The sequence below is a fragment of the Ctenocephalides felis genome, unplaced genomic scaffold (assembly GCF_003426905.1).
Source record: "Ctenocephalides felis isolate EL2017-DRISC unplaced genomic scaffold, ASM342690v1 CF-g0.4_SCAFFOLD_03040, whole genome shotgun sequence".
NCBI classification, from domain to species: Eukaryota; Metazoa; Arthropoda; class Insecta; order Siphonaptera; family Pulicidae; genus Ctenocephalides; species Ctenocephalides felis.
In genome coordinates this window covers 7,083-24,050 of record NW_020539194.1, presented here as the reverse complement: position 1 = coordinate 24,050, position 16,968 = coordinate 7,083, and the positions used below count along the sequence as shown (strand labels likewise).

Genomic DNA, 16,968 nt, shown 5'->3' with positions numbered 1-16,968 from the left:
AACCTAGCCGCACTTTGCATTTTGACAAGTTAACATCTACACATATTGCTCTATAACATCAAAACCGTAAAAGATACGAAAAAACTTTGTTCGTACGAAAGATGCAGAATAAAATTATGAATAAAATGGTATATGAATGGTTAAGTGTGTTCATATGATTTTCTCGAGATTTTCCGATTTTCCTGAAATTTTACGACGGCAACTCGCCTGTAGGCCACACCGTTTGGAATTCGAAGTTGCGATATATGAAAAAAAAACTAAGAATTTTGAGACCTTTCTAACGATGTACATGTACTTTATATGTTTTCTTTACAGAAATATCAAATCGTGAGGAGTATTGCTCCAACCTAGCCGCACTTTGCATTTTGACAAGTTAACATCTACACATATTGCTCTATAACATCAAAACCGTAAAAGATACGAAAAAACTTTGTTCGTACGAAAGATGCAGATTAAAATTATGAATAAAATGGTATATGAATGGTTGAGTGTGTTCATATAATTTTCTCGAGATTTTCCGATTTTCCTGAAATTTTACGACGGCAACTCGCCTGTAGGCCACACCGTTCGGAATTCGAAGTTGCGATATATGGAAAAAAAAACTAAGACTTTTGAGACCTTTCTAACGATGTATAATACTTTATATGTTTTCTTTACAGAAATATCGAATCGTGAGGAGTATTGCTCCAACCTAGCCGCACTTTGCATTTTGACAAGTTAACATCTACACATATTGCTCTATAACATCAAAACCGTAAAAGATACGAAAAAACTTTGTTCGTACGAAAGATGCAGAATAAAATTATGAATAAAATGGTATATGAATGGTTAAGTGTGTTCATATAATTTTCGCGAGATTTTCCGATTTTCCTGAAATTTTACGACGGCAACTCGCCTGTAGGCCACACCGTTCGGAATTCGAAGTTGCGATATATGGGAAAAAACTAAGAATTTTGAGACCTTTCTAACGATGTATAATACTTTATATGTTTTCTTTACAGAAATATCGAATCGTGAGGAGAATTGCTCCAACCTAGCCGTACTTTGCATTTTGACAAGTTAACATCTACACATATTGCTCTATAACATCAAAATCGTAAAAGATACGAAAAAACTTTGTTCGTACGAAAGATGCAGTATAAAATGGTATATGAATGGTTAAGTGTGTTCATATAATTTTCTCGAGATTTTCCGATTTTCCTGAAATTTTACGACGGCAACTCGCCTGTAGGCCACACCGCATGGAATTCGAAGTTGCGATATATGGGAAAAAAACTAAGAATTTTGAGACCTTTCTAACGATGTATAATACTTTATATATTTTCTTTACAGAAATATCGAATCGTGAGGAGTATTGCTCCAACCTAGCCGCACTTTGCATTTTGACAAGTTAACATCTACACATATTGCTCTATAACATCAAAACCGTAAAAGATACGAAAAAACTTTGTTTGTACGAAAGATGCAGAATAAAATTATGAATAAAATGGTATATGATTGGTTAAGTGTGTTCATATAATTTTCTCGAGATTTTCCGATTTTCCTGAAATTTTACGATGGCAACTCGCCTGTAGGCCACACCGTTTGGAATTCGTAGTTGCGATATATGGGAAAAAAACTAAGAATTTTGAGACCTTTCTAACGATGTATAATACTTTATATGTTTTTTTTACAGAAATATCGAATCGTGAGGAGTATTGCTCCAACCTAGCCGCACTTTACATTTTGACAAGTTAACATCTACACATATTGCTCTATAACATCAAAACCGCAAAAGATACGAAAAAACTTTGTTCGTACGAAAGATGCAGAATAAAATAACGAATAAAATGGTGTATGAATGGTTAAGTGTGTTCATATAATTTTCTCGAGACTTTCCGATTTTCCTGAAATTTTACGACGGCAACTCGCCTGTAGGCCACACCGCTTGGAATTCGAAGTTGCGATATATGGGAAAAAAACTAAGAATTTTGAGACCTTTCTAACGATGTATAATACTTTATATGTTTTCTTTACAGAAATATCGACTCGTGAGGAGTATTGCTCCAACCTAGCCGCACTTTGCGTTTTGACAAGTTAACATCTACATATATTGCTCTATAACATCAAAACCGTAAAAGATACGAAAAAACTTTGTTCGTACGAAAGATGCAGAATAAAATTATGAATAAAATGGTATATGAATGGTTAAGTGTGTTCATATAATTTTCTCGAGATTTTCCGGTTTTCCTGAAATTTTACGACGGCAATTCGCCTGTAGGCCACACCGTTCGGAATTCGAAGTTGCGATATATGGAAAAAAAATAAGAATTTTGAGACCTTTCTAACGATGTACAATACTTTATATGTTTTCTTTACAGAAATATCGAATCGTGAGGAGTATTGCTCCAACCTAGCCGCACTTTGCATTTTGACAAGTTAACATCTACACATATTGCTCTATAACATCAAAACCGTAAAAGATACGAAAAAACTTTGTTCGTACGAAAGATGCAGAATAAAATTATGAATAAAATTGTATATGAATGGTTAAGTGTGTTCATATAATTTTCTCGAGATTTTCCGATTTTCCTGAAATTTTACGACGGCAACTCGCCTGTAGGCCACACCGTTTGGAATTCGAAGTTGCGATCTATGGGAAAAAAACTAAGAATTTTGAGACCTTTCTAACGATGTATAATACTTTATATGTTTTCTTTACAGAAATATCAAATCGTGAGGAGTATTGCTCCAACCTAGTCGCGCTGTGCATTTTGACAAGTTAACATCTACACATATTGCTCTATAACATCAAAACGGTAAAAGATACGAAAAAACTTTGTTCGTACGAAAGATGCAGATTAAAATTATGAATAAAATGGTATATGAATGGTTAAGTGTGTTCATATAATTTTCTCGAGATTTTCCGATTTTCCTGAAATTTTACGACTGCAACTCGCCTGTAGGCCACACCGTTCGGAATTCGAAGTTGCGATATATGGGAAAAAAACTAAGAATTTTGAGACCTTTCTAACGATGTATAATACTTTATATGTTTTCTTTACAGAAATATCGAATCGTAAGGAGTATTGCTCCAACCTAGCCGCACTTTGCATTTTGACAAGTTAACATCTACACATATTGCTCTATAACATCAAAACCGTAAAAGATACGAAAAAACTTTGTTCGTACGAAAGATGCAGAATAAAATTATGAATAAAATGGTATATGAATGGTTAAGTGTGTTCATATAATTTTCTCGAGATTTTCCGATTTTCCTGAATTTTTACGACGGCAACTCGCCTGTAGGCCACACCGTTTGGAATTCGAAGTTGCGATATATGGAAAAAAAAACTAAGAATTTTGAGACCTTTCTAACGATGTATAATACTTTGTATGTTTTCTTTACAGAAATATCGAATCGTTAGGAGTATTGCCCCAACCTAGCCGCACTTTGCATTTTGACAAGTTAACATCTACACATATTGCTCTATAACATCAAAACCGTAAAAGATACGAAAAAACTTTGTTCGTACGAAAGATGCAGATTAAAATTATGAATAAAATTGTATATGAATGGTTAAGTGTGTTCATATAATTTTCTCGAGATTTTCCGATTTTCCTGAAATTTTACGACGGCAACTCGCCTGTAGGCCACACCGTTCGGAATTCGAAGTTGCGATATATGGGAAAAAAACTAAGAATTTTGAGACCTTTCTAACGATGTATAATACTTTATATGTTTTCTTTACAGAAATATCGAATCGTGAGGAGTATTGCTCCAACCTAGCCGCACTTTGCATTTTGACAAGTTAACATCTACACATATTGCTCTATAACATCAAAACCGTAAAAGATACGAAAAAACTTTGTTCGTACGAAAGATGCAGAATAAAATTATGAATAAAATGGTATATGAATGGTTAAGTGTGTTCATATAATTTTCTCGAGATTTTCCGATTTTCCTGAAATTTTACGACGGCAACTCGCCTGTAGGCCACACCGTTTGGAATTCGTAGTTGCAATATATGGGAAAAAAACTAAGAATTTTGAGACCTTTCTAACGATGTATAATACTTTATATGTTTTCTTTACAGAAATATCGAATCGTGAGTAGTATTGCTCCAACCTAGCCGCACTTTGAATTTTGACAAGTTAACATCTACACATATTGCTCTATAACATCAAAATCGTAAAAGATACGAAAAAACTTTGTTCGTACAAAGATGCAGAATAAAATTATGAATAAAATGGTATATGAATGGTTAAGTGTGTTCATATAATTTTCTCGAGATTTTCCGATTTTCCTGAAATTTTACGACGGCAACTCGCCTGTAGGCCACACCGTTCGGAGTTCGAAGTTGCGATATATGGGAAAAAAACTAAGAATTTTGAGACTTTTCTAACGATGTGTAATACTTTATACGTTTTCTTTACAGAAATATCGAATCGTGAGGAGTGTTGCTCCAACCTAGCCGCACTTTGCATTTTGACAAGTTAACATCTACACATATTGCTCTATAACATCAAAACACCTATATAACACGCTATATAACATACACATGCGGATGGACCTCCGAGGATAGCAGGAAACATCTGAACCTGTATCTATTCGAAATTTAATATTATTATTTTTGTCAAAAACAAATAGGCGACCTTTAGGAGTTTTGTGATCAGCCGTCGCCTTTACTGATCTTTTTCCTCGTTTTTTGTATTGGATGTTTTACGGTACATATTCCAGGAGCAGGGTGCCTGACATTTTCTTGCTTTTCTGCCGAATTGATTATGGTACCAACATTTTGTGTATTCCACCCGTTCTCTACTTTTTGATCTTGATCTTCCTTTTTGATTTAAATATCGAATTTGTTTCTGTAAGTCGCGTACTTGCTTGGTTAATTCTTCCAGTTGATCACTCTGGCGTTGCTCAGAAGGTTTATTATAGTGCACTTGCTTGGTTGAATCTACGTGGTGGATTAACGGCTGTACCTCTAAAATTTTATCTGCGGTAGCTGCTAGTTTATCTAGAGGCAGGTCGCATTGTGTTTGCAGTATGGCGCGTATGTACGCAGGAAGCCTTTGCATCCATAGTGATCTGAACATGCTTTCACCGATTGTCGTGTGGCCAGCAAGGGAACGTAAATGTCGAAGAAACTGCGATGGACGGCGATCTCCTAACTCTTCTTCAAAGAGGATTTGTTTGATTCTGGTTTCTTCCGAAGCACATAGTCTGCTTATAAGTACTTTCTTCAAGTAGGAGTAGGGGTTTTCTGTCGGCGGTTGTTTAATGACATCTTCTACTTCTCGAGCCTGTTTCTCCTCGAGGTTTGCGATTACATATGAGAATCTTGTGTTCTCATTGGTTATTGTTGCGATGTCAAACTGTGCTTCAATTTGTGAAAACCAGAGATCCGGGCTGTTCTCCCAAAATGGTGGAATTTTCACCGATACTCAATTCACTAAGTCGAGTTGAGAAATTTGCTTTGAAGGAGACTCTTGTAAACACTTCGAAGGAGTACCTTCTGAATCCATGCTTGAAGTTTTTTTTTATATGCGGTTGTCCACTCGTCGGGGTCACCAATTATGTGGGTATTTCCACTATATATTATTTTTTCTAAAATAACTCAATAATATGATATAATATTTATTGTATACATAAAATTGCATAAATACAGTAGTATATATGATCAGTGTTGTTGCTTAGTCTTGAACCTGGATTTAATCTTCTTCCGGGTCCTAGAGGCTGATCCGTTCCCGACTGCGGCGAATGCGGTAAAGAGATCGATTATCGTAGGTAGGTCCGTTTTATACTCTGACCAGCAATCCCCACTAGTTCACTGGCCAGTTGTGCGTCTCGCTCTTGCGCGTATATTACAGGCGGCAACCTGTGGTATTTAGGTTCAAGATATATTGGGTGCGCCATCTGGTGGCCACACCCACATTTTTTTTACTTTCTTATTTCTTTTTTTAATTAAAAACAATAAACAATATACCACCAATGCAGCTAAACCTTGTTTTTGCCGGGAACTCATCATAATAACTTTATTATCAAAGATACAAAACGACAAAAGTTGTCAATTGTCTCACAAGAACTAGACTGAAAAACGAAGTCTAGTTGTAAAGTCTTAGATTAATATATATTAAAATATTTAGCCACAAGTGTGCATAGATTTTTAGAGTATCTAGGTAGAGTTGCTCTAGCACCTCTCACCTACTCCTCTCCTAGAGTACGAAAGTGCTCTCGGAACAGGAAAACACTTTACAGTGTACAGACAACGGTGGAGCGCTCTAGCTAGAGAGTCTACACTCTACCTAGATTTTTCTCTACAGTGTAAAGCCGCCTTTAGTAATGAAAATATCGAAGATTCTGTAAAAACTTTATATTTATTTACATTATTTACTATAAGAACTATATTACATTAATACTGAAAGCAATTTTAATTTATCAAATAAGCACATCATTCAGTCGTATGTGGTAGAACAACACATTTTAGTTTATATTCGGTGACAGGCTTTGTCACGGTCCTCATATAATAGTTTTTGTATCAAAAACGTTTAAAAATAATAGCTATATGATGTTCTAGATGCTGTTTTAATCTAAATGATTTATTCGCTCACAGCCTGGAATCAGTTTCTTTCAAGATCCAATAACCTGACCGCTAAAAGCTGAGTTCAAAAAAAAAACACGAAAATGCAATATGATGATCTTCTATTAACTTTTATTCTAGTAGATCACTGGTGTTCCCAATGTTATACATCAAAACCCTATATGGCTAAGAACCGTATTAGTACAAAATAAATGTATAATACAAAATAATTTAAAAAATCTTGGGACACAATGGTCTTGAAACCCAAAATATAAGGTTTTTTATCAAAATAGGGATAAATTTTGTAATTTATAATTTCTATAAGTTTGTAAATTTCCATAAATTTGTATAAAATTTGGTAAAATTGGATACATGTAATCGCCTTAATTTTTACCGTTTTTTGAGGACTTTTTAAACTGGCAAGGAATGACTGAATCTTTTAGAACTTTTTTAGGGTTATTTATCATATATTAAAATACACAAAAAAATTTGTTTTTTAATTTTTTTTTAAATGGCTGCCGTAAAAATAAATCTGCCAAGACCCTCTCGGAAAAAGCCATCAATTTGCGGGCGTTCTCACTTTTCGTACGGTGATCTGAAATCAAAAAAATTAGTTTGTACGTGTTCATAAAACATATATCTTCTAGTTGAGCCCAAAAAAAAGTCACAAAATCGTAAATTGGCACACCTCAGAAAAAAAAAGTTTGATTTTTTACCTTTTTTTCAATGTTTCTTTTGATAATAGGGTTAATTTTTGAAAATTTTATTGGAATGTTTGAGGCTTAACTAGAAGCTATTACTGTAAAGCAGATGTGTGCAAAATTTCATTGGAATCGGTTGAGAACTTTTTGAGTTATCCCACCCGCAAATTTCAAAAATGTTGTTTTGAGAAAAATGCGTTTAAAGTTTTGACACATAGAAACTGTATGATTAAAGTGGCTTACCGATTAATCAGCGATTTCAGGGCCATATAGAAGTCCTTCGGTACGTTCAAGGAACTCGTTTTTCTTTGCAAGTTCCTGCAGACATGCTTGACGAGCTTGTTTGGTGGTCAAAGAGCTGCGGCGATTTTCTTGATTCACTCTCGCTCATTACAAAAAAAGAATAGACGAGCACCCAAATTACTTGGCCAACAAAGTATACTCAGAAGCGCGCCCAACAAGACTAAAACGAAAAATTCCAAACGATCTTATAAATTTGTAAATTATTATTATTATTATTATTACTATTATTATTATTATTATTATTATTATTATTATTATTATCTTACTATTTCTATTATTGTTATTTTGTTTATTTTATTATTTTTCTAGTATTATTTTATTATTCTGAAATTTTATTCATATTTTATTAATCTTATTTATTATTATTTTGCTTATATTTTACATTAAATCATATACGGATATTATTTTCATGTAAATTTTATCCTTTGCTCTTTTATTTGTTTAAATTTATATTATTATTTATCAATATTACTTAATGTTAATAAATTAGCAGTTGTAATAATTATTGAAAAAAAAAAAACTCTCGCTCATCGATTTTCTCTTTATATGACATGGATTGACGGCCAATAACAATTTGCAGTGAGTTCATAAGTTGTAAGATAAAATTTAACCCATCATTGAACAATCCTGCAGATATAAAAGCACTAATCTCTACGATCTTCCGTCCAGAGTTGAGATGTTTTGGACAGAGGCGCCAGAGAGTAGAATTATAACTTTCATTTGCATTCTGAGTGTGACCTCCTAAACATCTTTCAAGCAAGTCATCCCGAGATAAATCGTCAAAAATTGGCTTTTTTTTACATGTATCGCCCCCCTTTATAAATTATGTCTATAATACTAATATTTTTTTTGCAATGTAGTAAATATTAGTAAATTGGAATATAGGTTATATCATATGTTTACATAGATTTATAATTATTAATAATAATTAGACTTGAAATTTGGTAACAATTTATACATGAATAGTTAACCCCTTAACTTAAAATGACGAGCAGAGCCCGCGTGCGATGACTAGGCCAAACTTAAATTTTACGGGCATAGCCCGCGTACGATGATCGGGCCAGAAGTGAATGTTACGGGCATAGTCCGCGCGGTGTAATCGAGCCAGATGTAAATATTACGTTGAATATTTGCTACGCAATTACGCGGTAGGCGCAAGTATTATAAAATATATATTTATATAAAACTAAAATAAACACGAAATATAAAAATAAAAAAATACGAAATACAAAATTAGTAACTCTAAAATACAAAATCAGTTACTGTAAAATACAAAATGAGTAACTCTAAAATACAAAATTAGTAGACGGTAACGGTATGATATATTTCAAAGCATTCTGGTACATGTAGGAGAACTTCATACTTCTTGCATTCCCACGTTGTTTCTTTGCGTTTTTGATATTTGTTACAAACTGCACAACGTCTTGACGGTCTTAATTTTGATGGTGTTTTGTCAATATGCTTTGGAAAATGGCCCCATTCCTTCGTCAAAAGTCTATCTGGCGCATCAGCAAAAGCTAATACGCCTCGTACTCTGTAAGCCGGTTTTGGCATATTCTTTAATAAATATTCAGCAATGTTGATCTTATAGTCGACATAACATTGTTTCTTTTCGTGATTCAGTTTTTTCCATAAGATATAAGAATTAAAAAGGCCAATATCAAACAGATAAAAAAAATTTTATATCCTTTCATGTTTTTCCTCATTATTGGAAAACATCTTGGAGATCAATTCCATTCATTCTCTTATTGTACTCTGTAACACAATTTGGCTTTAAAATGCGTTTAGATCCTAGCGAAATTATTTCGACTGTTTCAAATTTTGTCGATAACATATAAACATCTCGCTTGTCTTTCCATTTTAGAGCGAGTATTCGGTTGCAGCTTCTTATAACGTACTCCCCTTTTTTTAATTTTACACTGCATAAATCTTTTGGCATATTTTTCCTATTCGAACGTACTGTGCCAATTACATTTGTTTTATATTTATATGATAAGGTCATAAATAATTTTGGAGAAGAATAACAATTGTCTGTGTATAAAGTGTGACCTCTGTGCAACACTGATTCAGCAAGTTTTTGACTACACTTTCTGAAGCGCTATCTTCATAGTTCAGTTTGACCTCGCCGGTATATATTTTAAATCCAAAGCAATAGCTTATTGGACTAACATAGTTTATAAAATTTAACCCCAAACCTGGCTCTTTTCGATGGGTTAAATTGTTTATAAGATAAACGCCCCTTGAATTTCATAATAGATTCATCTATGGAAATGTCTAGTTTCATTACATACAGATCTTTGAATTTCTGGTTTAAAAAATCAATTATAGGTCTAACTTTGTACAATTTGTCTGTTTTGTCAACTAGACTGTTATTTGAAAAATGCTAAAACCTTGTAATTTGCAGAAATCTCCTGTAAGGCATTGGTTTTCTAAATATGGGTGTTTTGATAACAGCCCTTTGCGACCAGTTCATTTGGATTCTTGGTTTCTTCACCTGCGACATTAATATGGTCAATGCAAAATATCTTCTAATTTCGTTATTGTCTACAGAAAACCAAGTGTCGTCAATTTTTTGTGTAGTATGTGAAGTTTGCCGAATTTGATTTGCATACTGATTCGTGGCGGTCACAAATGTTTCAAAAAATATCATCAAATATTAGATTAAATGTATCTAACTCTGATCTATAATTTCCTAAATGGCATAAGGCTGCCTCTGTTATACCAGAAGTCATCGTATAGTCCCAGATTTTTGGATTATTTTTTTTTTGCTTTCCAAAGCCAGGGTTAGTCAGTTATACGAGTCGTGCGACCGGGCCCGAACGCTGCGCCAGTTTGTTTACATTTTTGGCCCAACATTTTCGAATCTGAAATGTAAGTTAAGGGGTGAATTATCTCCAGAATCAATCAACATTTACAATCGAAGATATAATTTGGAAAAAACAATAATTATATATATAACTTATAAATTAATCTTGTCATTATTAATAAACTACTAGCGTTTGTAAATTGATTGGGAAAATAGCATTTTCTTTCTCTAAATTTATTATGATTACCTTCTTTCGTTTTGGTATAAATTACATTCCCAAAACAGGTGATCTATTGTTTTCTCTCCGCTTCCGCAATCGCATGTTGAGTCCATTGTGATACCTATTCTTTTCAAGTGATTTTTGCAGAAAGTGTTTCCAAATCTCAGTTTACAGATAACCGACATGAAATTTCTATTTGCTCTCAGGTTTTCAAACCATGTATTTTGCGATACCTATACGTACCATTCTATACGTACCTTCAACATTCTCTCGAAAGTTTTGAAAATACATGAAAGCAATGAAATTTATCTGTAAGAATTCGGCATTGTAAGATTTTTATTTGGTTTGAAACATGGTATTAATATGATATTTCTCCATTCTTTAGGAATTCAATTGTTTGCTATTATATCATTGAATATGTTTATTCGTTTGATCTTCAGACTGTTTGGAGACTCTTTAATCATTTTGTAGTTAATTTGATCAAGTCCGGGAGCAATTATTTTAACGCCTTTTCCATTTAATTTAACGTGAAGGTTAAAATTAATTTGTTGGACAATTTCCCATAAATGTAAAATTGGGTTCATAATGAAACTCTTGTTGATTTATTTGTTTCACTAATTCATTCACTTATGATTTAGATGTACATAACTTAACCTATTTTGTGCTTTAAATTTAACTGATTTCGCGAGCTACGCGGGTACTTTCTTATAGACGCTTAAACTTTTACTGAATTTTTATACCTAAGATACATAGATTTTTATGCCAGTGTGTGAGCGTACAATTTTGTGCATGTGCACAAAAATACTCTCATGATTACGGTAATTATTATTTTGTATATTAAAAGATAGTGGACATAATTTTGTTAAAGGTCTGGTATATAAACCTTTAGCAGTTTTAAGTACAGCAACTCGTATTCTGGTCTGGTCCTTTTTTGTCTCAATTACCTTCGCGATGTTCCATTGGAGAGGAGGAGTATTATCTTCTTTAATTAAAACAATTGTCCCATTTTCGAGATTGGGGTTGGTTTTATACCATTTTTTGCGACCTTGTAATTGTGACAAACATTCAGTGGACCAGCGATTCCAAAATGTCTGCTGTAATTTATTTCTATTTTATTTATTCATATATCATACCCAGGTATTTGACGGTCTCTTTAGCAGGAATTGTGCGGTTAAAGATTCTAACTGGAGGACATGTGTCTTTTCGAAGGGTGAAGGTAACATTTACCGACTTGGAATTGTTAACTTCGATTCTCCACAGCTTAAACCATTGTTCCATTTTGTCCACATGAACTTGAAGGAGTAATGATGCCATTTCGGGATTCTGATGCTCGGGAATAACGCATGTGTCATCTGCAAACATGGCTATATTGGTATTGCAATGAACAGGAAAATCGGCAGTGTATAGAAGAAATAATGTTGGTCCCAAAACACTTCCTTGAGGAACTCCGGCTCTAATATTTCTCATTTCTGACTGAACACCATTTATGTAGACGTAGAATTTTCTGTTTTGTAAATAAGAGTTAAGTAAAATATATAGGTTATAAGGCAAACGTTTTTTAAGTTTATATAAGAGACCTTTATGTCATACTTTATCAAAAGCATTCGTGAGGTCTAGGAAGACTGCAGAGCAATAATTTTTTGAGTGAAGAGCTTCATTGACTGTATTAACTACTCTGTGGATTTGTTGGATTGTTGAATGCTATTGTCGGAAGTCAAATCGGTAGTTAGGTATTAAGTTTTCAGAGTTTATACGTTTTAAAATAAGTTTCTCAAAGGTTTTTGATACACAAGAAAGTAGGCTTATTGGTCTGTATGACGAAACTAAATGATGGTCTTTACCGGGTTTAGGAATTAAAATTATTTTAGCAGTTTTCCATGCTTCTGGAAAGCAACAAAGTCTAATTATTGCATTGAAGGTTATAACTAAATATCTTATCAACTTCTTGGATGCTTCTTTTAACATTCTTATCGTTATTTTGTCATGTCCTGGGGATTTTCCTGATTTGGATGATTTGATTAAACCGGAAATTTCTGAAAATGTGGTTCTGTTAACGCTATTAGTTGTTCTTATATTCTGGTGAAGATAATCATTGATGAAGTCTTCTTCGCTACGTCTACATTGAGGAGGTGCTGGGTAAAAAGTTTCTTCTAGATAGTCAGCAAATAGTACGGCTTTTTCTTTGTGTGATCTTGCTCATGACTGATCAGGGTTTCTGATCGGTGGTACAGCCATAACTGGTTTCTTGAGTCGTTTGCAGGCTTTCCACAGCGAATAATTCGTATCTTGGGTTGAAGATAGGTTGTTTAGGTAAGTCCTGATGGATTCATTTTTATAAGCATTAATTGTTGGTTGTAAATTTTTGTAGGCTCTATTAAGTCTTTTCTTATCTTCAGGATGCCTTGTGACTTGCCATATTTTACGCAATCTTCTTTTGATGGCTATTTGTTTTTTTATGTCCAAAGGAATGCTGAGAGTCTTGCAATTAATATCTTTGGGTGTCGAATTTCATGCTGCTTGTTGTAGAACAGTTGTTACTTGATTGATGGCATTGTTCAATTTATCTTCAGTTTTCAGGCGAATGTTGCAGTGTAGGTTATTTTCAATAGAATTTATATGTTTTCCAGTTTGTGTATTTATTGGTTAGTAATTGACAGCAACAATATTGAAGTTTTGAGAATACGTCGTTAGTATTACTGGTGAATGATCCGAATTTAGGTCCAGGCAAGATCGAACTTCTATAGAGCTTTCTTGCATATTTTTGGTTATAAAAAAGTCAAACAAGTCTGGTAATTTGCTTAAGTCAGTGGGCCAATATGTGGGTTCGCATGTGGATATTGCATTCAGGTTTAGCAGGTTCATTGCTTTGTGAAGTTCACGTCCTCTGGGAGTAGTTAGTCTCAATCCCCAGTATGTGTTTTTCGCATCATAATCTCCTCCAGCGATGAAAAAATTACCAATGGATTGAAAAAAGTTCAAGAACTGTTGCTGACAGATAGTAGGTCTAGGAGGGCATTATATTGCTGAAAAAATGATGGTTTTCGGAAATATGTCAACAGCAATATTTGTTGCTTGCATGTAGTTAGTGGAAAATGAATATATAACAGTATGTCTGATCTTGATTTTAGTAATTATGGCTGTTCCACCATGCGCTGTTCCATCCGGATGATTTGTGTTATACGTTTGGTAATTAGTAATACGAAAGTACTTTTTATCAGTGAGATGAGACACAGATATAAGCATGATGTCGATGTTGTTGTTTATCAAAAAATATTTAAGCTCCTGTGTATGCTGACACAGACTATTGGCGTTCCATAAACATATTCTTAAAAGACCTGCCATTAAATCTTCCTGTTTAAAATTGTTATGAGTAAATTGAGCATTGTGCTCATTTGTTCGATCAGTGTTTTCATTATTGTTTTGAATTCGGATAAGTCGTTATTGTTGTTGTTCGTGTTGTTTGCAATAAACTCTTCTGTAGTCTCTTCTGCTGGGTGTGTATTTCCACGAGCAACCCTTCAGTACAAAACTCCAGGTACTGTTGTGTTACTGATAGATGGTCTATTGGAAGTGAATTGCCTTTCCCGAGAAGCTGGATATTTACTTTCGAGCTGTTCTTTATAGACCCTGCAGCCTTTGTAATTCGCCGGATGATTTCCATTGCAGAGAACACATGCTACTCAGCTATTTATTTTGTCTGTCCATAAGCATTTTTAGTTAGGTGTTCCTGAGCGCAATTCACGCAGGGGGAATTCTGTAGCTTAAATTTCGTGTATGTCCTAGCCTTTGACAACGTGTGCACTGGACTATTTCGCAAGAATATCGTTTATCTTGAATTTCGACTTAGGTTTTACATAAAAATTCAATTTTGTAAAAATCTTTGTTATTTTCTTTTTGCTCCAGTGGGAATTTTGTATATTTACTTCTGAGAAAAGAGATGTGTACAACTTTATGCTATTTATCTGGCGATATATGACTTTCGACAAATCTAGAATTTGTAGTTGAATCGTCATCTAAAATCTTTAATGATTGCACAAGACGATTTTTTGTAACACTAGTTGATTTAACCATTATTTCAGAAATTTTATGCACTACACAATTGTAAACACTGTTTCAAACTTATGAATGCGACACTATGTCCCCACCGAGAGGGAACATGTTACGCAATTTATTATACCTGTTTACTTTATAATGTATTGAATGCACTGATAACAAAACTATTAGCATGAATTGATACCGTAATATTTAAATGTAAACACTTCGATGTGAACTGTTCGGCCGCCCAAGCTGAACTGATTATTAGGATATGTATTTATTTTGTTCAGTTTGTCAGTCCAGCATTTATTGCGATATTTCCATACTTCTACTTGGATTATATTTGTTAGCTTATTCACATGGGATTTTAGGAGTTGATTTCCGGAAACTTGCCAAAGTTTTTTAACTTTATTTTTGAATGTTATTTTATTTATTATGTCTTGCGGTAATCTGTCATCAGTATATTGTTGTAGATTACTAAAAGGAATAGTTAATTTAATAGCGTTATTTATCGTGCTTGTTAAGTGTTCGACTGCTTTACTTAAGTCTTCTTTTTCAGTTATTTGCATTCTGTGATTGATATTTAAGTTTATTAATTTTTTAAATAGGATCCATATGGCTTTTGTGTAGTTTAAATAATTTGTATTGTTGGACTCGTAGACGGTTAATTTGCTATTTATTTGTAAGAAGACTGGATTATGGTCCGAATTTAGACATGGCAGAGATGTCGGTTGAGTTGTTATACATTTTTCGATAAAGCCAGGTTAATATTATAATACTATTATTATGATGCACACATTGAGCAAATCTAGTAGGAGTATCTGGATAATGCAGCTGAACATTATTCACTGTATTATTAATATATTTGCACAGTTTTTTGCCGCTGTTATTATTTCCTCTACATTTCCACATTGCATGTTGAGCGTTGAAGTCACCTTCTACTGGAAACATTGATAGTAGCAATGAACATACATATATATTTTGAATAATAATACACTGTAATAAACATATTAAATTCATATGATAATAAAAATACATTAAAATAAATACGCATATATATTTTAAACAATAATACACTGTAATGAACATATTAATATAATTATATTTAATGAATAATAATTGTAACGGAAAACTTAATGTTTACGCCCATATACTTGACATCTCTTTGCTGCAATTAGTTTTTCTATTTCTGGAGAAATTTGGCTTGCAGTAATGATTTTCAATATTGACCCAAGGTGTTCATCATTAATTCGATTTCGTGTAGTGCACTTATTACTATTCATAATTGTAAACAATTAAGTGTGTCAAATTTTCACTCTTGAGCTGTTTTTCCCAAAGGGCAAGTTTGCGTTTAAAAGCTTAAATTATGTCGAACATGTTTGTTATAAGATTGCCTTTTCCCTGCAATGATAAATTTAGGTCACATAGGTGTTTAGTTATATCAACCAAGAATGATAAATCTCGTATCCATACTGGATCAAAAAACAAACTTGTGTCTAGATTTTTTTATTTCTATAAACTTGCATATTTTTCCTTTCAAACCCCAGAATTGTTTTAGAACTTTGGAGCAATAATAACCGGTATAGTTACTATCAAAATCGCTTAAAAAGCTGTAAATTGACGCTGATTTAATCCCCGAGATCTATAAAATTTACAATTTTCTTCATGTATGATAGAACATTCTCCATGTTTATTATCTTCGAGCACAGTACTTCTTGATATAAGATGCAATGGGTATGATAAAAATTTGAACCATTAACTCCATTAAGTTTCTGTTTAAGTAACGCTACGAATCCTTTGTTTTTCCCTGTCATTGATGGAGCGCCGCCTGTAGCTACAGAAAGTAATTTTTCTGGAGGTAGATTAAATTTCTGGAACATATCAAAAACGCAAGTAAATATATCTTGTCCTGTGGTAGTACCAGCCATCGGAATTAGTTCTAGCAATTCATCAAATATGTTAAAAGTGCTGTCACATGCACGAAGAAACACTGCTAGCTGAGCCGTGCCACTGATATCCGTGGTCCCGTCACAGGCAATAGGAAAGCTTTCGAAAGTAAGTGATCTATTTTTTATTTGATCTTGAGTGATCAATTGATTGAATTGATCATTGCGGCTAAGTCAGTAATTTGTTCTGCAACTGTATTCCGAGGCGATGAAATACTTTAAATGCCGTCACATTGCCCGGACAAACAATTTCTGCAGCTTTAATTAAGCATTCCTTGATGAAATCACCGTCATTAAAAGGATTCAAGTGTCTAGCTATCATCTCGGACAAGACGTAGCTTGCATTTACCGCCGCTTCACTTTCATGGAATACTTTAATACAAAATTAACTGTT

General features: G+C 33.5%; 1 protein-coding gene across 1 annotated transcript; it reads right to left on the bottom strand.

Annotated features, from left to right (window-relative positions):
• Positions 1-4,665: 4,665 nt before the first annotated feature.
• On the bottom strand, positions 4,666-5,899 carry LOC113381732. Its single transcript, XM_026620462.1, has 3 exons — positions 5,788-5,899; positions 5,496-5,590; positions 4,666-5,397 (listed from the first exon to the last, which is right to left on the bottom strand). The coding sequence occupies exons 1-3, from the start codon at positions 5,897-5,899 to the stop codon at positions 4,666-4,668; spliced, it is 939 nt and encodes a 312-aa protein (XP_026476247.1).
• Between the last annotated feature and the right edge of the window lie 11,069 nt (positions 5,900-16,968).